This window comes from Aythya ferina, assembly GCF_964211825.1.
Source record: "Aythya ferina genome assembly, chromosome: 4".
In the NCBI taxonomy this organism is placed as follows: Eukaryota; Metazoa; Chordata; class Aves; order Anseriformes; family Anatidae; genus Aythya; species Aythya ferina.
Window position 1 is genome coordinate 74,151,785 of NC_140300.1, and position 25,081 is coordinate 74,176,865.

Here is a 25,081-nt window from a genome sequence, read left to right on the forward strand (position 1 = left end):
GGCAGGCGAGGGCAGGACGGAAGATGAGAAGGCACGTTGCAGTGCAGAGCTAAATGACTGTGGTCCTGATCCAAAGTCCATTTAAATCAATAAATCGTCTGCTGTTGCCCTTAGCAAGCTATTGGGTCAGGCCTTGTTTGACTTAGTTAAAATAGAATGCGATGCCAATGTGTCCAATCAATACGAGAACTAAAATAAGCAAAGTGATATTCAGAATTAACGCAGCGAAGCTGTCGTCAGAAAACTGCAAAACGGGCACTCTTGCCGGAAATACACATCTCTGGTTTATTTGGGATTCTGAAGAAAACGAACATGCTTCTTGAGCTACTAACTTTGGCACAGCTGCAGTGTCTTTTCCTCATGTCTGGGATGTTCAAATAAACTAGAGACATCAGCCTCTGAAGGGGTTTTCTAAATCCCACTCTTGTTGTTCAGGAAGCTGGCGATGTGCGCAGAGCATTGCTTTGTCACGGCACAGCTTGGACAGTAATAAAGGCTGAGTGCAAGGACGTCTGTGCTTTGGGAATGGGTTTTCGCATCTTGCCTTGTTTCTGCTTTTAAGCACCCGCCTCTGACAGCAATACCTTGAACGAGTCGTTAAGCTGAAGAACTCTGCCTTAAAATGTTACTGATGCTGGAAATTTAGACAGGTTCAGAGAGAGACTGGATAAGTTCACAGATAATAGCCTTTGAGGATTGCTAATTAAATTCAAATATCTAGCATGGATGTCCATCAATCTGCAGTGACTGGAAGCTGTACTTGAAGAAAATATCTTTCACTTGCCCTCTTCAATTTGCTAGGTATCTGGTTTTTGGCCACTGTTGGAGACAAAGGACTTTGATCTTATCCCATAATGACTGCTCTTCAGTTCTTAGAAGCAAGCATTTAACCATACTATTTCAATTTCTTCAACTCTAACATAGTAAAAATTATCTTTTTTAAGAGATAAATACTACCAGTATCTCTTTCAAAGGTAGCTAAGCAGTATCTTTTTCTCTGGTGTGACCAATAATTATATTTAAAGTTCCTGTCAGTGTTGAACTGAACACCTTCAAGGCAGAAATCCACTCTGCAAGGAAGGGTACAGCATTGCAAACGTTACTGTGTCATCTTCCATGTTCTTCTTTCCGTTCCAAGGGACAGAAAAAAGCCAGAGCGTAGTTCCATGAATCACTTTTTCAGTACCAACACAGTGATGCTGATGTCTGGCCCAGAGCTTTCTGGAACACGTTGTCCTCACGTATTCATTGATGTGAGTGTGTGGAGCCTTTTTTAACCTTAATGACTTTTCTTTCAGAAACATATGCAATAAAATATGTAAATTAAGGCTATGTGATTGTTAACTGACTTGCAGGGTTATTGTATGTTTAGAGTTAGCTCATTTGCTACTGTCTAAATAATAAATAAGTGTGGTTTGAACAAGAAGTGAGGCAGGTGTATAAATGTAGTGTATATTTTCATAGCTTTGTGCTTTCCATGACACTTGGTTTGTCTCCTACTCTAGGAATGTGTAATTCTGGAGGTATGGAAATGGCTGAGTATGCTAGAACACACAATCCATCCAAATCTGTTTAAATACTTAATTTAAGTAAATTGTTACGCTGCTCTGGCACTCCAAATATTTTTGTCTCTGTCCATCTTCTCCACGCTCATTTGTCAAGAGGCAGCTTTCACAGGACAATTTCCTGACCCAAGGGAGGAGGATGCCTGCTGCTGACATCGAACCCTGCTAGAGCACCAAGAGAGAGGGGAGGTCAGCATCGTGTTTGTGAGGAGAGGTGAGCTAATTCGCCAAGCCAGCTCTTGCTAGGTCACCAAAGGCTGGGTGTTCACATCTCCAAAGAAGAAGAAGGGAAAGCACATCATCTTGGGGGGAACCTAGCTGCCCAACAGAATTCGGATCTGCCTTTTCCAGAGGTGTCTTCCTCAGTGCTAGACAAAAAGTTGAATTGCCCAGCTTTTGTTGCTGCAAAACGACAGTCTTATGGTGGGACAGACCTTTCCCATTTTTAGCTGCTTGAAACCAGCTGTGATTTCCAGCTCGTTTCCTGAATGTGCTAGCGACTTAGAACTTGGAGGGATGGTCTCCACTCTGCCTTTGAGGTGTGAAAGCCTCCATCATTTCCTCCCTTTTTTTTTGTAACTCTGGGAAATGATGAGAACAGGTTTGAGTCACACTTTCTGGTGTTATTTCTAGGCTTGGTTTTAACCTTCTCATACTGCCCACGTGATTTACGTGGAGAGAACCTCATCTTTACGGGACGGACCCCTATTAGTGGCTGTGCTTCAGGGAAGATAAGCACTTGTTTACGGCCTCTCCTCTTGTACTCAATTACTGTTGATTTTCATCCGGTAGGCTTCTGTAGACAGAAGATGATGATTTGCTCAGTAAATCATGTTTCTCTACCTGAAAGCTGGCAGTAAAACCCAAGTGCAGATCATAGCTGTGGCTAATAAAGCCCTGCAGCACAGCAGCGTGCTGTCTCAGCTGGTGGGTCAGGTTAAAACAACAGAACCCGGGGCCTGTTAAATTGGGAGATCGGGTCAGGAAGCTAATGATTTACGCCAATTTGTAAACCAGGCCAATGGGCACTGTAACCCCAATTAAGTGCCCACCCAGCCGTGGATTGCATGGTGGGGTCAGTCACTCGGAGCCCACTCACAGATCGCACAGGACGTTGTGCAGGCTCAGGTCTTAAAAGCTTTATTACCCCAATGAGAATTTGTTGGACCTCAGGAGTTGGGTATTTCTGCTTTTGGGGTTAATGATGACAAATGCATTGCAGGGAAAAAAAAAAAAAACACAACAACAACAACAAAAAAAAAAAAAAAAAAAAAAAAAAAAAAAACCACCGCCTTTTTCCCAGTGTTGTGTTCTTTCTAGGTTGTTGTGCATCTGCCCACTTTCCCACTCCCCTCCTACGTGCCGCTTGTGGCAGCAGCGCCGTGTTTGCCGCTTATCTTATGTAGCAGCCTCGCGATGAATTTTCTGCATTTAGGGGGAAGTTGCTCAGTCTCCATTTTTGCTGAACAGATCTTGAAAATTCAATCTGATTGATGTCAGCAGAAGGATTTCTGTTTGTTAAGATCAGGGAAATGCTGTGTTCGCAGGGCACTGCTGGCCATTTGCTGCTTTGATGAGGCAAATCTCTCTATCTTGTAGCAGGATGCTTTTTCCTGCAGGGACATTAGCTGTGTCACATACAAGTGACACGTGTTTTATGTATCCCAGATTGGGTATGTTCTTTCCAAAATAACCTATTGAAAGCTACTTCTTTTTTGCCACGCTGTGCTTAAATACTTTCATGTCTCTTTGAGGTGAGGGAGACGATGTTTATGGCACATCATGGCCAACTCACAGAACTGAGCCGAAGTTCTTCTTGGTCAGTGCTCTTCTGAAGAATATCTGCTATTTCAGTTGGGCTTACTTGGCACCAAGCGTTCAAGCATCTGGTTGTGTTCTCTCCTGAAACATGGGTTGCAGAGAACATCAAGTCCTTTACTGGCTTTGAGTGAATTTCGTGAAGAAATATATCTTTGAGACTCAGCTGTTGAATGTGCAGGAATCAAAAGATGACAAACATGACTAAATATATAAATAGAATAAACACGACTCCTGTAAGCCCTCCTGTGCCTTAAACCCCATTGCATGCTTTATATATCAGGATTTAAGCATTTAGTGGCTTAAGAAAACCTTAAAAGTTAGGGAAATGGTAAGGCCAGGACTTCTAAACATAGTGGCCTGTGATTTGGTCTTACTTTCAAATTTCTTGCTTAAGATCCCACAAAAAAAGTTGCTTTATAAGGTAAGCATTCAGAATTTACTGAAACCATCTCTTCTTCTGTAGTGTCATTTCTTTGAGCACCCCAAATCCTCAATCCAGTTGCCCACCATAGAAGAGGTTTGTGGGTAGGTCTGAATAGTTAGCAGCCGGCTGTGTTTAATTTCCCCTTTCTCTTCTACGGCGTTATTTTATTTGCAGGCAGGTATCTGGCAGATGAACGTGCGGTAGCTTTGGATATGTTTCAGAGCGTGCTGTAGGTGAAGGAGGTGTGTGCATCCTCACAGAGGCACGAGGGCAGGGCTGCAGAGAGCTGGCTGCTCGTTCCTGCTGCAGAAGCGATGCTACTTTGGAGGTTCCTGCCGCGGTACCAAGGGGAGGCAAGCTACCCTCCTGTCAGACAAGCCGGTTGTCTCCCTTATTTTCTCCCTTTCCTTGCTACCCCTAGCTGTGCTGGTGGCTGTTACTGCTGCTGGTGCTTGTGTTCTTGTCATTGCTTTTGTCTAGCCTGGCTTCTTGCAAACGGGAACAAGCAGGAGAAAACTGGCCTATATGGGCAGAGGTTTGCTGGCACGCGGAGTCCCGCTTCTTCTGATGTCTTCTCCCACTAGAGAAATGTATTTCTGATTGAGCACGCAGCTCACTGGCTCAGACGCAAAATAGATGCCTCTACAATGCTTCATAGTTTTCATATCAAAGTACTTTATGAAAATCCGGTCTTCAATATTTGTGAAGGTCAAGTGAAATCTTGTAGTAATAGCACAGGGCATAAATAATGATCAGGCCTGTGGTGATAATAACTTGTCTCGGTCTGTGTGGACTGCGAATAACCAAGCTCTGCGTACAGAGACAGCGTGGTGCTGGGGTTGGCCCTGGCCCTTGCTCTGCTGTCACTCCGAGAGCTCACAGGGCACCTGTAGGTGTTTCAGGGGTGCTGCCGTGCAGTGAAATTCACAGTGCTCAGCCGTGGCAGCCACTCACTCAAATCTAGTCTGACCTCGGGGAACACGTTGCAGAGGGAAATCTGGCCAGGAGCCCCGGTTTCTTTGATTCGGTGACTTTTGGTGCCGCTGCCAGCGAGCTGCTCCATCCCTGGCTCCTGTGGGGTGGGCAGGGCAGGGCTGCGGGCTCAGGGCAGCCACGGCCCCCTCCCCAGGACCCCTCCGGGTCGGTGTGCTGGAGGGAGCTGAAATGGGACGGCTGCCTGGGGGGCTAATGCAAAGGCTGTTTGTCTGCGTGTCCCGTTCTGATAGACAAACCTTTGATGCTGATAGCGATAACAGAGTGAGCCCGGGGGGCGGGAGCAGAGCTGTGGTGTGCTGGTGTTAGGGAGGGCGGGGATGGCAGACCCAGCTGTCTCTGATATTCACGCTATAAATTGGTGTCCCCAAAACAAAGGCTGTGGAGGGCAGAGGGGATCAGTGCCTTCTTCCTGTCTCTTGCGGTCTCTCTGCAGTGATCCTTCCCCATCCTCAGCACGGGGCTTCCTAAGCGGTCCTAGGGAGCACCCGAGAGCGCGTTTGGCGTTGAATAACCCGGAGCCGGCTCCGTGGCATTATTTTTTACCTCGGTGCAGCTGTGCCGAGCGGGGCAGGCCGAGCCCAGCGTACGCCCCCAGCAGCACCCCCTCCTCGCCGCATTGGGCGCAGGGCTCCTGCTGCAGCCTGGCACCGCGGCACGGCCAGGGCTTGGGCACCGCCAGCCCCTCCAGGGCGGCTCCGTGCTGCAGCAGGTGCGGGGCTGGGGCTGCGAGCTGAAGCCGGCGGCTCTGCTGCTGCTCCCCGGGCACCGGCAGCACGAGGAGGTGGCGAGGAAGAGGAGAGCGGGGAGGCAGCAGCAGCACGTCAGTAAGTCAGACTGCACCATTTTGGTCTCACCCTGCAGAAGGGCGACGTGAGGAGCTGCCGGGAGCTGCCTCCTCCCCCAGCTGGTGGTTGTGCTGAAGTGGAGCCTCCCTCCCAGCCAGAAGACACAGCCTATCTGGAGGAATCCCAAAAGACCTTTCCAATTTGGTGGTGTGTGTTTAAAGGCCGATTCTTTTTTTTTTTTTTTTTTTTTTTTCTTTCTTCCTCCCCCCCCCAGCTGAGCTTGTCTTTGCTTGCAGCCAAGCTGAAGAGACCTCAGGCTGCTGGCAGATATTTGCCGGCTGCTCTGCGATGGCGTGCGTGCGGCTGTGAGCGCTCCCACACATTGCACGCGTGGACACGGCTCTCGAGCTCCCGAACGATGGGTGCTGCAGGGCTGTGACCCTTCCTGGGGAGAAGCAGGAGGAAGAGTGGATTACGCTGCGAAGCACTGGCTTGCGGCCGGTGCCCTCCCGAAAAAATTAACTCACCTGGATATCCGCCGGTGGTGGGAACGGCTTCCCTGGAGTGGGTGGTCTCCTCTCCACAATGGCTCATGCAGCCGCCTCCATTAAGAAAGTTCGAGAGTCCGAACTTGAAGAGAGGGAGAGAAACCTTGAGAAGGAGAGGAAAAGGCAGCGGAAAATCTCTAGGGCAGATCGGAAACGCAAGGTATGAGGGGAAAAACTGCCCCTTCTCCCTCTTCCCCCCATGCCCTTCCTTCTGTCTGTGTGGCGCTTCCCAGGGGTTCACTGCCATGTGTAATGCTCTCCCTTCCATTTTCCTTCTTGTCCACCTCATATTTGCCCTTTGCATCCCTTCCCATTCTCTGTGCCCTGCTGTGGACCTAGCCCGGCTGCAGTGAGATTCGGGTGCTGCCACACCTGGCAGCCCCCAGCCACAGGGGAAACAGGCACGTAAAGGTGGCCATGGGCACCCCAGCGCTGCCTAACCCCCCAGCAGGGCTGGGGATGGTTTTGGCACTCAGGAGCCAGCTGCTTCGTGCCCCGAGCTGATCTGGAGAAGTTGGCGGGGAGGGAGGTGGCCGTGCTGGTGCTTTGCAGTGTGTGTCTGTGCTCCGTGGCAGCATCTCTCCCCCATTTCCCATTTTTAGCTCCAGTGCCCGCATCGGCTCCAAAAGCATCGATGCTAAATGCTGCACACAGGACCTCTCGTGTGGAACTAGGTGGATCAGCCGAGCTGTTCGGGGAGGTATCGGGAACCAGAGCTGTGCTAGCAGCCGTGATTCAGTGTATTTACCCTGCACACTGCAGGTGTATTTTTCTGGCTGTGGCCTGAAACGAGCCTGCAATCTGTTGTCTTTCTGTGTCTGTCACTGCTGGCAGTCTCTGATTCTGTGAAGGCACATCTATTTAGGTGTTTCGGATTTTAGGGAGGTTTCTCCTAATTTATAATTAACTGTTTTTTTTTTTTTCTGTGCTAGAAATGTGGAATGAAGTCAGGTTACCTTGGAAAACAAACAAAGCGACCACAGAATAAAAATAAAGACCATAGATTGATTTGCCTATGGTTTCCAAGGACACAAGTAATGTACAGGGGTGGAGAAAATACTAAAGGACCCGAAGCTGCTGTTAAGGACAGCTCTAGGACTAGGCTGCACCAGGAGTGCCTGCGTTAATGCCTCCTCACTGCTGGTTCTTTTCTCCCGTCTCAGGAATCCCTAGGCTGCGATACGCGTTAACTCATTCACTGACACCATGTTTTGACCCATTCTTTATAAATATCTTGCAGAAGGGATGATATCGAGAGACGTAATCTGTCCTCTTTTCTGTTTCTGCTACGTTGCATGTAAACACAGAGCTCCCCGTGAAAGGGCAGGGAACAGAATCCAGCAATGCAGCGCTTGAATGTACAGATCCTTTTGGCAAACGCCTAGGATTCAGAAGCCATCTGCTCCCTTGGCATACCTGAGAAATTCGGGATTCACTCTGTTCTCAGTCTTACGGATTTCATATGCAGAACTGCATAACTTAAATAAAATAGCTGGGGCTGTTTTGGTACCTTTGGGACCTGTGGGTCTGATCGCCCTGACTCGTAAAAGGCCGTGTCTGCAGAGTTCATTAAGTTGCTGATTGATTCTCTTCATCAAAACACAAATGCCATTTCTAACGTGTGCACTGCTTGGGTGCTGGGGCAGATTGCGATTACTGTCCTAATCCCCTAAATGGGACACTGCAGCATAAGGGAGTTTCTGTGATTGCATTTTGGATGCTGGATTCTCTGCAAAATAGCCCCCCCGCTTTCTTTTTTTTTTTTTTTTTTTTTTTTTCCAATGTGTGCGTGTTGTTGCTGGAGGGTCTTTTTTCACGTTTGCCAGTACCCATCTCAGTTACCTAATCACAGCATGTGGTGTTTTTCCCGATTTTCACATCTCCTGCTTCATTCAGACGTGCATTCTACTTCTTTAATTAAAGCGGGATAGAATTAATCGTGCCCCTTCTGCTCTCTCTTTTCCGCGCGTGCTGCATATCCCTGCCTGGGAGCGGGCAGGCTCAGGCTGTGTTTGTGCTAGCGATAGTGTCTGGGGATGCAGGCTGCGTGGCATTTTGAGATCGAGGAAGTACCAGTGGGCTTTGCTGAGAAAATACAGCGAATGCTGTCATGGTTTGCTTGTCTTCCTTTTTAATATTCAGCAGCGGCCCTCGCTCCTGTCTCCCTTTTACTGCAGCTGCACCTTGCTGTTACATAAACAAGTGCTTGGCTGCACCCCGAACTTGCCGTCAGAGGGAATGGGTGTGGGCTGGGCCACGCATCTTCCCCGTGCTCCTTCTGCATGAGACGTGCAGCGGCACAAGTGCGGGTTTGTGTCGGTCTGTGTGCCTGTGTACATGCCCGTGCTGTGCAGGACACGTAGTCAGGCACAGCTTTTATATATATGTGAGTGTGTACACACACACCTGCATAACATCCACAGTAGACACAAAATATACAACATTATATAGACTAGGTGACAGAATATGTATTTCTTCATCAATTTAGGTTTTATATTTGTGATATCCACGTCTAAGTGATAAACATATGTTTACGTCTGCCACGTAAATTGCTGAGGAAATGTAAATTGCTCCGTGCTGAAACGTGGCCGTCTCCCAGTAGGTGCAGAGCCCTCCCAGTTTGCGTTGACTCCCTTGGAAAATGGAGGCTCCCAACAAATCGCACGGGTAGGCCCACGAGAGACGAGATGAAAATGAACATTGTTTGATTGCTGCCAGTACTTAAACTCTTTCAGCACGTGGGGACGTGGCCCCGGGTTTGTGATTTACTTGCAAGCTCTTGCAGTGACTGGATTGTCAGTACAGCAGAGATCCATTTTGTTTGAGCTGTAGCAGGAGAGGGACTATGCTAATAAGAAGTTACTGGGGGCTGTTCAGAGTCTCGTGTGTGTTATCTGTGTGCTGATAGACGCCGTTTGCATGAAGTGCTGCTGTGGCCTTGGGATGCAAATTTTGTCTCTGCGCCTGGAACACCCTGGTTATGCCAACGGGGGCAACAAGGGGCCGTGGCTTTCTCTCTTCCAGCCTGCCAGCACCCCGGGCAGCTGTTAGTGCTGTCCCGTGCTGCTTCTGGCTTCCAGGGATGCTGCAGGTGTGGGAGCTGCCCGCTCCCTGGAGTATTTTTGCTCCATGCTGTTTTGCAGTGCAGTCGGCTTCTGCCTCGATAGCTGCATCACCAACCACGGCTGTAGTTTCTGTGCCTCTCGGGGAGGACCAGAATCTTCTTAAATGTCATCATTTCTGCTACTTGATGTGGCTCTGGACAGTAACAACGCCCTGGCCATCAGCAGAGTCAGGAAGAGGACCCGCATCAGCAGCATTCTTGCTCAGATGGTGTCTTTTCAGGTCTTAGGCACATATAGTTGTTTCACAGATTAACAGAAGTAATCCACACCCATAAACAGGGAAAAAAAACCTGTTTGGAAGCTGACAACAATATTAAGGCCCTCTCCTGCATTCTTTCTGAGACTGACTTGATTTTTAAAGCCACTTGACAAGGATTGCCTCTGCTCATCTTTCATCCAAATGGGCAATTTTCATTTCTGCATGCAGTCTTTTCTTGCAGTGTTGAAAAACACATCCTGATGCAAATGCAGCATAAAATTTGTGTGTGTAAACATAAAACCACTGGTCTGAATAGTCGTGTGGATACCTGAGCATATCAAGAACAGTAAAAGCCAGATGCTAACAGAGGAGGTGAGCAGGTTAAGATGCACATGTGGATTGTATCGATGTTTAGGCATGACTAATTCTCTTACAGCTGAACTCAGGGTGTGCAAGGCCCAGCTCTGCTTGCCTCGCAGTGTCTGCGTGAGATAGCTGAGTAGAGCTCCTCTTCTGCAGAGTGAGGAAAATGAAGGGCTGTGGTTACGTGACGGTCACTCTCTGAGTCAGCAGCAAAGCTGGAATTACAGCCTTGGAATCCGGCGTCCTAGCCCCTGGCACTGTGTAACACACACTTGCTTTTCTCTGTCTATAATACTTTCCAAGGCAGACAGAGCTTCCTGTCTTTGCATGTGACAAGTGTTTAGAAAATCTAAAAACAAACAAACAAACAGATCTCACCACAAATAACCCCTCAAACAACAACAACAACAACAAAGCTGTTATCAAAAATCGATTCAGCTGTCAAATTAAACTGAGTTTTGAATGTACACAAGTGGTAAGTTGATTCATGTTACCCTTTTACAGTCAGCACTGAGGACAGCGCTTGACCTCTGGGTTCTGTCAATAAGAGGGTATTTATTTAGTATTTAAATATACAGTTTTACAAACTTTTTCTTTAAAGTTTTTTAAAAAAATATATATATACATAAATTATACACTATATATATACACACACACACATATATATATGTGTGTATATATATGTATATATATCATATTTTAAAGGCCAGCCTTATGATTTCAGCATCCCTTAGCAACTTACTGTAAAATTTCCTGCAGTATCTGGAATATTCACCATTGCTGGCCAAAAGAGATTGGGAAACAACCACGTATCAGTGAATTTTGTCCTTCAGTTGACACCCTAAGTACTGCCAAAGCTCACATATAGCTGCTGCTTCTAGGCAATATCTGCAGAGGGACAAGGATGGAGGGAGAAATAAGGAGCTGCTGCTGTCAGCAAAATTCAGGTGTGTGTAAGAGTCAACGCTTCTATCACATAGCTGCAGAAGGCAGTGATTGAATTTTCTTTGGGTTCCTTCAGCATCAAGCCTTTTTCTCACATTATCAACTCCTTTCTGATGGACTGAATATTGGAAAGAAATCTCGTGTTCAGAAATTCGTGTAGAAACTGATGTCGCATTTGTCTCAGAAGCAGGCGGAAAAACCCATTTAAAATTCAAGCCTGCTTTCGGCAGGGGAGGTGGGTGTTGGCGATGCGGTGCAGGAGGCTGGCAGACGTGAGGCTCGTCACTTTGGAAAGGGCCAAAGCTTCAGCGAGGAAAAGTAGGCACGAAGAAAATAATGGGTGCTTGGGCACACTAGAAAGAAGTATCCCAAAGAGGAAAAAGTGTTGAGGAACAGGCCTTCACTCCTGGTCACTTGGTGCGTGGATGCCAAGGTGAGCATCCCCTCTGGTGTGAACGTCCTTCATGCTGCAGCTTTAACCTCCTGTTTTTTCTTCAGCACTGAACATGTCTTGTCGGTTCAGTGTTCTGTTCGTTGCCTTGGCAAAGATCTTTGTGATTCACCAGAATTTCTAGATGTTTCAAATGCCTCTTCAACCACACACACACAGAGACAAAATCTTTTTGGTGTTTCATAACCAAGTGTTTGCGTAGATGGTGCCTATTCCTGATGCCCTTTGAGCATTTACCTTCTGTGTCTCAGATGTCTGTTTTCATTATGTAGATATTTCTTGGGATGAAAATAATACCACACTGTGTGCTGCCTTTTTATAAAACGGAGCCTCTTTTGATGACACTGTATTTTGTAATAAATTGGTATTTGCTGCTTCAGTTTATAGGTGTCCTACCTGAGAGGTGATGTGTGTGTAACCCCAACAGCAGAGCTTGCAAATACTTCGGATTTGGTGATGATGTTCTGAATAATTTACCAAATGACTATTATAAGTTTAAATGAGTCCTGTGCAAAGGATTATACATCTGTTCACATCTTACATATTCACTGCAGAGGAACTCTCAGTGCATTTGACTTGGATGTCCTGTGCACTTCATCCTAGGTTACCTGTGAAGTTCAGCGTGGGTTTAATCTAAAAGAGGAAAACCAACTGGGGCTCTAAAATAAGTGCTGATTAAGCCCTGTTCAGCCTTCTGCAGATAGGGAATGCTGTAGTGCCAACTATCATTAGATGGATACTGTATACAAGCATATGTATACATATATGCATACTGTATATGTACACCACTATATGCACACTGTATATATTTATCCAAGTATGCTGTAGTGCCAAGTATCATTATTTGTCTAGCTTATTTTTATTTCAGAAGCTTGCTTTGTTTGCCGTAATTAAACTGGGCATAAATGCACAATATTCTGAAATAAAGCGACCTAATGTTGTAGTAAAGACCAATGATATCCATTGCCCTTGTTTCTGATGGGAAAGGAGCAATCTTCATTACAACCTTACATCTACTCCCCTTTATATAGGTTTGTTGCCTAACCATACCGTGATTTATATGTGGCTTTTAAATTTAGTTTCTGTGGTAATTTTTGAAAGACAGGGTTTATTTGGTCTCAGTAAATCATACGTAGACTGCGTTTGAAAACACAGATCCTTTACCTAAGGGTGTGTGTGTTTGGAACCCTGGGTGGACGTGCCTCTAAGCAGCTTTAAAGTAAAAGAGAAAACATTGTCTCGAGCCAGGATGAAGGAGTTGGCTAGTAGATAAGTATCATGGGCTAAAGACAGTGGCAATACTCATTTCGCATGTATTCAGTGCAGAGAAGCAAGCTTGGGCCGGGGTCTGGGTCCAGCTTGTGTGACACTCCTTGCCGACAGCTGGAGCTGTGCTTCTCCCATAGCCATGGAGGCCAGAGTGGTACAAGCATCTTTGTTTCTTTCTTCCACCTTCCCTTCCCAAAGGAGATGAACCTCTGGGCTCACAGCACAGCTGTTAGGCATTGAACACAGGAGGAGGAGAAACCTGTTGCTGCTGTGTCCCACCTATCCTTTGGCACCGCTGAGCTCGCTTGATGCAATCCCATTTAATGTTGTAAGCTTTGGATTTTATGGCTGAATGTAATTGCAGTGTGATTGCTTACATAAAGTTATGGAAACCTCCGAAATGCCAAAGTTTTCATCTCTCACTCCATCTATTTCAGTAAAAAGAACTTCTTTTGAGCTTTAAAAGAGCAACTAAGAGAGAGGAGAAATGCCAGCAGCTGCCTGAAGGAACTCCAGAAATATAACAGGTGTCAATCCTACTTACCAGGAGCCACAGATGAATCCAAAAAACAACTGAGACCACATTTATACACTGAAGGAAATTATTCCTTATAAACTTCTGTGCCTTTTTGGCTGTTTGGTTTTGTTTACCTTCTCTGACGATGTCCTATGTCCATTACACTGGTGCCACTGTCTGCACCTCTAGAAGAATTATTACTCTGTTTGGGCAATTTTCTGTTAAGCAGTTAAAAAGTGTTTTAAGGGAAGTTTCACAAACACAAGCCAAGATCAGGAAAAGAAATATAGATGTTAGATGTTAAACTGTGAGATGCCAAGCTTTTGGGAAGCTGGCTTCTGTCATTTAGTCCTCCAGGCATTTCCATTGACCTCCTGGAGGAAGTTTGGCACCTGAGAGAAGTAAATAATGGCATACGAACACCGAGAGGTTTCAGTGGTGAGGTTTTGAGCTGTGCTCTGGTGCTTGTAGGTGCCGACATACAGCACATCCAGAGCCTAGAAATGGTGGGTATGTCCGGAGCACTGCAGTAGGGTTACTGTCAGTCAGGTAACACTTCTTCTTCCCCCGAGATGATGCCCTGCCCGGCACAGCCTGATTGTGTTCCTGGGGATCAGAGTGCAGGAAGCGTCACGGACTGCATCTGCCCTGTAACAGGAACTGGTTCTCAGCCTTTTCCTTGTGAACATCCGTCCTACTATTGCTTCACAATCTAAACAAGCATTTCTATAAGCATGTATGTGTTGGTTGAGTGTCATTTGAGTTTCTTTCTTAAGTGCTAATAAGTCGTCATAGTGAAAACAGAAGCAGGCATTCCACGTACAGTTTGGGATGCTGTCTGATATTTAACTCCTGTACGAGGACTTTACAGCAGTTTTAAAACTCTTTTAGTGTTAATGCCTTGATTAAGCGTATAAATTGGTGGTTAATGAGATAACTGGCAGTCATCCTGTCAAGACCCAGTCATATTTGAATAAGGAAGAACAAATTTAGGAAGTGATGATCGTTAGTCACACAGTGTTACGCTAAAGATAGCGTAGAGAAAAGGACTAAACAAAGGATAAAGCTACTATCAGTAATTAAGGGTTTTCTTGACCAATCCAACAGAAAACTTTCCCCTTCAAATATTTTTCCATACTTATTTCCAGTAAAAAAATTATTACACGTTCCAAAGTAGAGACTTGAACTTGTTCAGAGCAAGTTCCCCTGATACCGGTGGGACTTCGTAGTGCCTGTTCGCCTCCTAATCGCATGTTGTGTCAGCTCCTGATGCTACCAGCATTTCTGGGAGCTTGTCATGAGTTTTATCCAAACTTAAGGTTAGTTCTTTCATAGAATTTTAACAAAATACTACTGCTGATGGTAAAAGTGTGTCCATGCTTCATTGGCTTGACTGTCCGTGCCCATACGATAGCTTTTGAAGGCTTTTTTTGTTTTTAATAATGCCTGTTCTCTGCATTGATGCCAAGCAATACCTTTTTAGCACCATTATAACATTGGGCATGTTTGTTTGAATTGTGATGGGTACTTCTCCCTGACTGGAAGCTCGTGTTTGGGGGCACATGCATGTTTGCCACAGCCGTGCTCCTGTCCTCACCTGCTCCCTGAGGGGCACACCTGCTGGCAACCAAAATGACAATAGGCCACGGGTCGCTCAGAGCAGCAGCTCTCCTTGCTGTTTGGTGGAGTTGTCCAGCTGTAAATAGGGACACGCTTTCCACGCTGTTACCCCGTTGTATACCAGAGCATGTGATATGAACTACTGAAACCTGACAAATGTTGCTGAATGGGTTTCAGATGGTTCCCCGAGCTGGCACTGTACAAGGTGCTAACACGTTGGCACAGCTCTTTGGGTTTCTCTCAGGTAATTATTTATAAAAGTTGCATGTAACGTGAATTCACGCAGTGCTTTGATGATAGTTTTTCAGGTATTGGTTCAAAACTCTGTCAGCATTTGTTCCCTCCCTAAGACCTTCCTCCTGCAGATCAATACAGATTAACTGGTAGCTGCCCTTTTACAAGTGACTGAAAACAAGGCTGCAGTTAAAAAATAAATTAATTGTAATTCCTGTCTGTTTGTTGATTCTAATGAAGAATTTAGCATGCTGACCTCTTCAAGATATAGAAAGTTTATTTACTGCTTAGGGCTTCTGGAAGGAGACAGGTTTAAGGAAAAGAGCCTAACCGCGTTTCAGAATACATATTTGATATTTCAGTCGGCTTCTCATCCTCCAGCAAAATTCGCACCAAATCTGGTGGAAGCAGCTCCGTGGTCACTGTTACCTGAGGAAGAGAGAGTAAGAAAAAACAGAAAGAGGAAGAGAAAGGCCACTGGAATAAAGAAGTTGTTGGCATGTGCATTGAAAAAGTCCATTGAGACTTAACGTCTGTGAAAGAGGTGGTTATGTTTTCCATGACCTGCTGGAACAATGCTTTGTATTTGAGAAGTAATTATGATACTGTTATTGTACCTGACCTGAGGAAGGATATGGATTTCTTTTTCCCTAATAGTTGGGATCTGCATTCTCTCTGTCTCTGTATGAAATAAAGCCATCGCTGAAGCGGCGCTCCCCCAGGGTGGGCATAGCCCTGATTTCCCCAGGCTCGTAGAAAATGGTTTCAGCCTATGGAAGCGTAAGGACAAACCTTTCCAGGCTGTTTTAAGTTCAATAATTTAGGCTTATTTTAAATTATTTACTATTTCTAGCTTGTGCTCTGCCAGGATGTCTGATCAGGACACGTCAGCGCACAAAGCCAGTGGAGCTGGCAGTGCAGCAGCAGGGCGGCACGCACCAAAGCTGGTTGGTGCCTCGCTGCCCGGGCCGGGGTATCACCAGGGGTGGCAAGACCTTGTTCTGCCTTCTCACGCTGCTTTTTGAAAAATTATTATTATTATTATTATTATTATTATTATTTTTTTTTTTTTTTTTTTTTTTAAGGCACTGAAGCACAAAGAATTACATGCAGAAACTAAGTTTCAGCCAGCGGGTCACAGCCCTGCCCAGCAAGGACGTTGTAGTCCTGCTGATGGACGTGGGACCAGCCACCAGGACTGCCTGCAGGGAAGGAGTTGTGGCCATTGCCCACATTCCCAGGCCATTTTTCTCTATATAAAGCTTACATTCTTGCACCAAATTAATATATATATATATATTTTACGTAATGGCAAAAGAAGGAAAAAATATTTTGTAAATGGAGCCTATTTCATTTTATGTTGCTCACTTAAGGAAGTATGAGTGAATAGATTTGGGTTCCTGAATGCCTTTGCAGAGGTAACCCAGTGAAAATGCTGATGTGAGCATGGAAGTGACACGCCAAGCTGCTGCGTGCAAACCAGGCGTGGCTTTAACGATTATGGGATCATTTTGCAAATGGCATTTGATGGAGACAAAAAAGTGAAATAGGTTTAAAAAAAAGAACAAACAAAAAAGTTGTTTTATCTGGTCAGTAGCAATAGCAACTGATGTAGAGCAGCAAAACTTTTTGGTGGGGGCGCATGGAGACTCCATGACAACTAGTGGGGAGATGTGCTGGAGTCTGCATCCTGCTGCTAAAAAAGTGACAAAAAAGCCCCTGAGCTGTGTGCTGGCTCCTGATTCTCCCAGTGACAACACACAGACTGCAGCATTGTCTAGAAGGTGGAGAAACCACTCGGCCGCTGCCTCGGTAGGAATTTCTTTACGAACTCCTCTGTCCTGAGGTGCAGGCACCAGCAGCGCGTGCTTTAACAGGCCTGGTCCTGGGAAGGAGCGTGTGGCACTGCCTCGCTGAATTACACAGCCCGGAAAAAGGTTTCCCGAACAAATGCAATCAGAAATAATTAATAGCCGTACACAGAGCTGGCTCTGTAGCAGAGCTCTGCATTGCAGCACGGGGCTTCTCGCGGGCTGAGGGAAGCACGGATGGGCTTTGCCATCTCCCCGTGCTCCCCAGGGAGCCGCAGCCTTCACCCCCCTAATGCAGCGTTCGGTACCCGACGTGTCTGCAGCGTGGGCACGCAGGTAGGGGAGGATCCCACGCAGCTCCGAGGCTGCAGCATCACCTGCACAGGGCTGTGGCTTGTGGGAGCTGCACAGGGACACCCTGAGGGTTCATCCCCAGAGCATCTGTAAGAGCAAACCTTTGGTGCAGCACTCCGATGGATTCCTCAGTGCCTGTCTCTGCCCAGCGCTGCTCGTTACAATGGAAGGGAAAAAGGAAATTCTCCAGGAGCAACTTAGGAGGAAACAATGTAGTGCTTCAGCTTATGAATATGCAGGCTGGGGGAGGGCTAGTGGTTGTCAGCGTCCTCCTTATCTCCATTTAGCCATATTCCTAAGGCAGCTGGGTGACGTAGCAGTGGCACACTCCTTTATTTCTAGCAAGAAATTGGAGTTATTTTGTACTCACTTCACTGCCATAGTAGTAATCATCAGTCCAGAAGCCTGAAACACAGACAAGGTATCTGAGATTTTTTTTAATTATTATTTTTACTTTTTTAATGTTAGCATGTCAACCCAGCTTCAGTATGCAAACGTACTGTGTTTGGTATGTTAATACCAAATGTATGCTAATAGTATGGGACAGAGCACTTGCGAGGAGCCACCCTCCTTCAGGAAATGATTTTTGAGAGAGTGGAAGATAATTTAGAGGTAGGGATCTACAAGTAAACATTATTAGAGAACACTAGGTTTTATAGCAATATAGAGTATAATCTTAATTCAGTAAAATCCCTGAAAGATTTGCTAATGATTTCAAGAGATTTAGGATTTTTTTTCCCCGAACATTTCAAATAGAAGATAATTCATCCCATATTACGTAACCATCTTAGTGCTTTATATTTTCAAATGTAATTTGTGAACATTTGTTCAATTTGTGTAATAGGGTTACGTGGTGGAGACGGGGATTATTTATGGTGGAAAATAATGTTGTGCAGCTGTACCTTCAGGACTGAACTGTTCTTTAGATACGTTCCTGTTCTGTTCAAATCGTTAGGTTGTTAGCACAAGGAGAGCTTTGGTAGTCAAGAACTATTTATAAACTGTAATAATGTTCTAAAGATAATGATTAAAGTAATTAGCAGGGGCGAAAAGAGCCTGAAAATCACAAGTGGAATTGGAGAGAGATTTGTGAAGGCAGAGGGATAAAATGCAGGCAGGTTTTTCCAGTGCTGGGAGCTATTGGTGTTCATACGGCATCCATGTAATGCCTTTCGAAGAACAAGTGTGCTTGTTTCAGCCTTGCAGAGAAGCTGGTGCACTTCAACGTGTTGGAACAGAAATCCTAAATATTCTTCTATGCTTTTACTTTTGGAAGTGATTTTCAGTAGTTGAGATCCTTCCAGCCCTTTGTTTGCCCAGATAACTCTACTGACCAGCTCGGGTAGGGCTCCCCGATACAGTCTCCCCTTCATTTCGCTGGAGTGTACATGCAGCCAGGAATGATGTGGTCCCAGTGGTGGAAAGGTGCTTGTCCCAGTGGTGTGTGAGCGCCTGTGATACTCATACTTCAGACTGAAAGATGAGTAAGTGATACATGTTTCAGTTCTTTTTTGTGCGTGCTGAAGTTTGAGGACTTCTTAAATTAAGTAAGCTGTTATGTCTTTGAATTCCTCGAGTCATTCACACAGGAACTTCAACCTCCTCCAGGTTGGTGGGGATGGGAGACCCTTATTTGCCGTGAGAAATAGTATCAGGAATTCTGCAAGAATCCTCACATCCTAAATACTGCTTTAGGGCATCCGTGGCTTTGTCACGGGTATTTCTTGCAAGTGTTAAAAATAGGGACATCTCCACCATGCAAAGTTAATACCATGCCAGGTGGTGGTCACTGAGCAGGAAGGAGGGTCAAAGTCTTGCTGTGTGTAGATAGCTCTCATTTGACACACAGAATGCGTCCACAGAAAATATCTTGCAGTGGATACATGGAAGAATTTTCTAATTTATATAAAATAGTCTTATTTTTTTTAAATAACAACTTCAGTACCTCTAGTCCTTTTAAAAATACATGTGGATAATCAAATGACCCATGGAACTGCGGCAGTGTCCAACCGATAAATATTGGAAAAGCATCTGAATAATTTCCCAAAAGTGATTAAGCAATTATGCACAAGCTCCTGTCCCCATAGTGTAAACGTTAAACATGGAAATGGGTGTGTTGCTTAGCCCCTAAACAGAATTGCTGCTACACAGAGTGAAAGCTTGACTTTGCAGGCATTTGGGAAAAGTGGCTAAGCATTCATCTTCACAAAAGGTGAAATGCCATCCTCATCCTCCAAAAGAATTGCATGGTCCTGCAAAATTGGAGCCATGGCCATCTCCTTTTCAGAATAGGAGGAGTTTTGGTTTTCTATTCGCTACATTTTCAATTCAGGTCCAAGAAAAAACCACCCACAAATATTTAGGAATTGAATTTTCAGTGACAAGCTAACGTGCTTTCAATTCTAGTGATCTTTAAACCTTTGCTTTCGTGCATTTTTTCTTCTTCTTCCCAATATTATGCATTAGAAGACCCTAAGTTTTCTGATACTGTGCTAAACTCTGGCACGTTCTTCCTTGTGATGAATGTGACTTTATTTTGTACTATGTAGCTTATGGAGTTCAAGATAAAAGGGAAAAAAATATCTCTGATTTAAAGTTCACTTTTAGAAATAGTAGGTTTTATGTTAAAACAACAAGGAAAAAGCACAAATTGAAACATCCCACACGGACAGAAATGTTGATGCCTCGCTGCTTGCAGGACTGAGGATGCTTGACTGTTGGTTGAGGAGGCTGTGGGCTGTAAAAGAGGTGGCTGGCAGAAGTGCCCAGGGCTTCCCTTCCTTGATTTTTGTCCTTCAGAGTCCTTCAGTGAAAGAGGGAGCCTGACCAGGGAAAAACTGATCCTCTTGAAATCCGAAGGCAAAGATCATGTTGACTTCAGTGGGCGTTGGAGCAGGCTTGCAGAGAATGGATAAGAATAGCCAAATATTCTTAATCAGACAGCTGCTTCCCATGTATGTGGTGTTGATATCCTCCCATACATGAGTCATCTTTGCAGTAATAAAAAAAAGGCTTTCATTTGTCACTCTGAATGCAGTAAGACTTTTCAGAAGTCTCACATAGGCTCTGAGGTCTTTGACATCATATTAATTTCCTGGGAAATGTCGGCCACTTGAATTATTTTATTATACAAAACCAGTTTCTCTGTTAGAGTATCATTGCATAATATATATATACTTAGCAGCGCTTTCTTTGGCTGTCGATTAGCATGCCATATAAAATACTGTTGTATTTTTTTTTTCCACGGTATTTTTACTCATTCTGATTGCAAAATGCAATCAAGTGGGAATTGTAGTCTTACAGGTAAGGCTGTGGATGAAGACTGGGGCTCTGTGGCTTTGTCAGAGGACCTCCTCCATGACCTCAGGTCTGAACCTGGCTAAAGGTTGCCTTCCATGAATGTAAGATGGACATAATTGTTCTTAACTCTGCTTTGCAATACAATTAATACTTTTCAAAATCCACAGAAATAATCAGACTTACGGTTTCACTTTGTCGGTGTTGATGTAAATTATGATGCTACTGGTTTATACTCAGGTACGTCTGACATATGGCACGTATTCTGCTTTTGTTCTGAGGGGCTGTCTGGAATGAGTTCCTGAAGGCACCCATCTCGTAGGAAAGTTCAATGCAATGTTCCATAAAACAGGGAGCATCTATGGGTGGGACGGGAATGCTGGTACCTCTTCCTATTTCTTTTGAATTTATCTCGGGTAGCAGGGAATATTATAAAGCAGAACGCCAACCTAATTCTTCACCAATACAGTACAGGCCAAGGATCAATGACCGATATTGTTTCTGTTGATAAGCACTTAATTAAGAGCATAGGACTTCTGTGCTGAGGGTAGCAGTACGAAAACACGCTGCTCTCTGAAAGAAAGGGTAACAGAAGTCAGCTCCAGATAAATTGGAATCTATTTCTGACCCTGCCTATTAACAACTGCACTTACCTAATTGGAAACATATTCTTTTTCCATCGCATGTAATTGGAATTCTATGTCTCTCTGTCCCATTTGGCATTATGAAGATGCTGGCAGGGAGGAAAGCTGGAAATCCAATGTTAAAAGAACACATTGGCAAGGGAGTGGTTTGTGGAGGCTTGTGACCTATTTTCCATCTTGTAATTGCCTCTGGGCCAAATTTTGGTGCTCGCCCATCAAGCCCAAATAAATGAGCTGTGAGAGTGACAGAACGGAGCTGGTACTACAGATGTGAAAAGGCGCTGTGGCGGGGAGGAGGGCTGGATGTTGCGAGCAGCGAGGAGCACGGTTGTTTGGTCCAAATTCTGCTGCCTACCTGGCTCCATCCCCTCGCACACGGGGCTCCTGGGGCTTTGTTCGAGACAGGGGGACAGAGCCTGGGGAGTGCCCATTGCTGAGCATTTCCCCCATTCCTGGGGAAGCTGTAGGATGTATAGGACAATTCAGGAACATAATTTATTTGTTGATGATGGCATATTACAGTTACAAGGTAACACAGAATTCAAAATGCTACCAGCACCTTCCTTGACATGTTTTTCATATTGAAAGAAAGTACAGGCTTTGTGAAGGGTCATTTTATATTTTTTCTGTTTCTTGCGGGCAGTAATTTTTTTTTATTATTTTCTTTCTGTCTTTCTGTTTCCTTTTCTCTTTGTTTTTTGTTAATTTTAGTTGACATTAATAGAGCTTACTAGCATCTCATAGTAGTTTTATCTTATTTGATGAAACTGTAAACCAGACATGACTCTGCAAGGACTGCACTGTAAAGGTAGCACAGATTTTTTAATATTTATCTTAGGATCTGCAACCTCAGTTTGAGCCAATATAACGCCAATAAATGTGAAGAACAAATATGCTGACTTACAAGTCAAGTTCAGATTCGAAGGCACCGCAGTCAGAGTAATGCACTTGATTTGTGTGTGTCCAAGAGCAGAATTGCACTTTGGTTCAGTTATTCTCCCTTTGACAAATACTTTAAATCCTAATGTTTAGTCATGCTTAAGGTTGAATCCAGCCAAAGAAGAAGAGCAATTAGCATTTGCTGTGAGAAGCTACCAGTGGGAAACAAGCAAACCAAAAACCTAAATGTAGGCTGCAAAGGATGAACTGTTCCAGTTAATTAAGCTCGATTAGGTATCTCTGGCAAATCTAGAAAATGTTATTATATTCAGATATTATGAATTGACTTTAAATAAGAGTGATTTCCTCTTAAATTCATGCAACCCAATTCCCATTAAATCTACTTAAAAGATTTATATATGGGCTTAGTTCTAACCTTTTGTATAGAAACAGTTTAATAGTTTAGGTCGTATCTTTTCTTCCCCAGCAGGACTGTGCCATTAGTGCCATTCATTTCTTCCTGGTTGGCACCTTGGCTGCTTTGTTAGGGCCATGTTTTTGTGCACGGTCACTCTTCTTCATATCATCATTGAATTCCTATGAGTGTGTCTATACAGCTGACCCCACATTTTTGGCTAAGTAATTACCTGAATTTATTAAGAAGCACAGTCCAGACATCTGAAAAATATTAATGCCTTTCCAGATGCACTTGTTGTTGTTATTTTGAAGAAAAAGTACAAAGCTCCTCATTGAATAAGCATTATGTGGGGGAGAGGAGGAAGACATAGAAATACTTTGTACCATGGTGTTTCACTTACAGTAGTTGTGGTCCTGGAAGTCATTCTCTGCCGTGCGGGCAACCCAAGTGGTCTTCTTCCTTCAAAACCCCAAATAATCTGTCATGAGAATAAAATGAAATTGCTCCCCTTGGAAACAAAGCACATTCTAGAAGGCGTTGTCTATAAACTGGCCAGCGCATATCAAGCCCTTTGAATTTCCTGGGCCCTTTGCCTCTTAGCAGGCAGTTGGTTGCCTGAAAGGCAAGGGGCAGCTGGTGCGGCTGCTCTGACGCATTGATGCCGTGTGAGAGATTTGGGGAAAAGGAGCTGGGATGTGGTAGAGGGCATCTGTGATTGCTCAAGCTGTTTGTAATCACACTTTTCCCAAAATTGCAGTGTTGGGTTTGGAGAGAATCCATTCCTTGTGTGGATCTTTTCAGGAAGAAGAGGCTGTGCGTGCCTCCGCTGAGTTTTGCAGGTTCCGCGCTGTCCAGATGAGGATTTGTTGCCAGATATTAGGATCTCCAGAGATATTAGAGAGCGGCTAACTCGTACTTTTAATGGACCTCACAAACCCATACATCAAAAGCTATTACTTTTTTGTAGCAGGGCGATCCCTAGAGAGGAGCAACTCTGTAAGTACGTTATATGGGGTAAATGGTAAAATGTACCCATTGCATAGCATCCTTTACAGAGGCTGACCCCAGCTAGCCAGCAGGGCTCTGCAGTGCCCTACAAGAGGCTTTCCTGCCATGGCAAAGGTAGGGTCACTTGCTCTGGGCTCTTCTAAAGCCTTGAAATATTCCTGAACTAATATTTACTTGGTTGACTCTGTTATGTGTTTATTTCTCTTTCTTACGAAACTTTGGCTATTTTGCCTCGTGTTTATTGGCCACTGTATGCGCACCGTTAACATTGTGCATACCACAGTGTCGTGAATTATGAACGGCCACTGAATAAAGTTTTATGGCATTCTTACGACTTCTCTGGAAATAAATGTCTCATTTCTGTCATTGTGCTTTTTTCATTTCTCTTTAATTTATAGACATGTTGCAATTTTTAATAGGCCTGAGAGACCACAGTACACAAAAGTTTGCCTTTTTCTTTTGTCAGTTGCTCATAATCTCTATTTTTCACGTATCTGTAATTCAGAATAGCCACAGAATTTCTTTGATGAGGGCTTGGTTACAGATGATACCCTTGTCAGTATGTCCTTTGGTGTTTATATTAATTGCATTGAAGCTTTTATTTTTTTTCCCCCTGGGTAGCACATCTAACTAGCTGATAAACTCTGTGAAGATGTTTCGATCGTAAGATCTCTAACTGTATATTTAAAACTGTAATAATGAGAATTTCTTCAGTTACATAGTGTACTCACTTGCTTTTCATGCCATTTTGTCCCTTGTTTGGATGATTTATATAACTATAAGGCACAAATTGTTGTTTGCATGCAGAAACCAAAATCCTTTATTATACTCTGATAAACTGCCTTTGATTGCTTTTGGAAGATTGTCATCTCTTATTTATCATCCAGCACAACCACTTCAGTGTGGGGAAAGAACAAGTGTTTGTATTTGAGAGCTTGGTTTTATATCACTCCTATCTGTTTGTTTACAAGTGATGAGTACAGCATCTAACTTTTCATTTCATGACTCACTCTTTCTTCATGGATTGGGAAAAACAAGCCTTTTAGGGTGTTTTCCTCTGCACAGAAACCTTATCAACTCGTTAGAGCCAGAGACATCTGCTCAGTAATGCCAGGTTCTGTTTTGTTACTTCAGGTGTAGCTGGTGGTCTGCTTAGTTAGCATGGATAAAAACCCTGGCTATAGTATCACAGAATAGAAAATTACATTTCCTTATGGTTGTAGTTCAACTAAATGTAAATCCATTTTGCACAGCCAGGTTGTTTTCAGCATTGATACAGATATATTCAATTTTCAAAATGAATTTATATATATATATATATATATTTGTATTAACATCTGAATTTTGGGGAGGATTAGGCTTAGTTTTCTTTCAGTAGCACTAGACACTCTTTTTCTGATTTTTACTTTAACCGTAAGGAGATATTTACTAGAACAAATAATTTAGTATTCAAGATGAAAGTATTTTTATACCAGATGTGCCCGATCTATGTAATGGGCCCTGAGATAAATAGGCAGGCACAGGATGCAAAATAAAGAAGAAACCAAATAAATGAACTAGTGGTATGTACGTTAAGAATGTATTATTACATACATCAGCAACCTCTAATTACTATGGGAGAGTAAAAGCTTGAATCAAGGGTACAATACTAACCAAAAATACACAATTCTTTGTTGATTTCCCTATGCATAGACCTTTTTTTTTTTTTTTTTTTTTTTTTTACTGCATATAAATTGTAGCTGATACTCTTCCCTGTTTTGTACCTAAGCTGGTAGGTGACACTGAACCTTGTGTTTCTGCACTCTTGT

General features: G+C 44.2%; 1 protein-coding gene across 34 annotated transcripts in view; it reads left to right on the forward strand.

Annotated features, from left to right (window-relative positions):
* Nucleotides 1-25,081, forward strand: part of ANK2 (ankyrin 2) — a 339,161-nt gene that overhangs the window by 146,336 nt on the left and 167,744 nt on the right. For 3 of the 34 annotated variants that reach the window (XM_084518996.1, XM_084518995.1, XM_084518987.1), the window contains exon 1: nucleotides 5,891-6,299. The exons of 29 other annotated variants lie outside the window; for them this stretch is intronic. In XM_084518996.1, coding sequence (XP_084375122.1) covers nucleotides 6,177-6,299 — 123 coding nt within the window. In that variant the 5' untranslated portion in view covers nucleotides 5,891-6,176. Of the gene's footprint in view, nucleotides 1-5,878; nucleotides 6,300-25,081 lie in introns of those variants that run through there. 2 more of the 34 variants (XM_084519001.1, XM_084518994.1) reach the window with 1 other exon arrangement.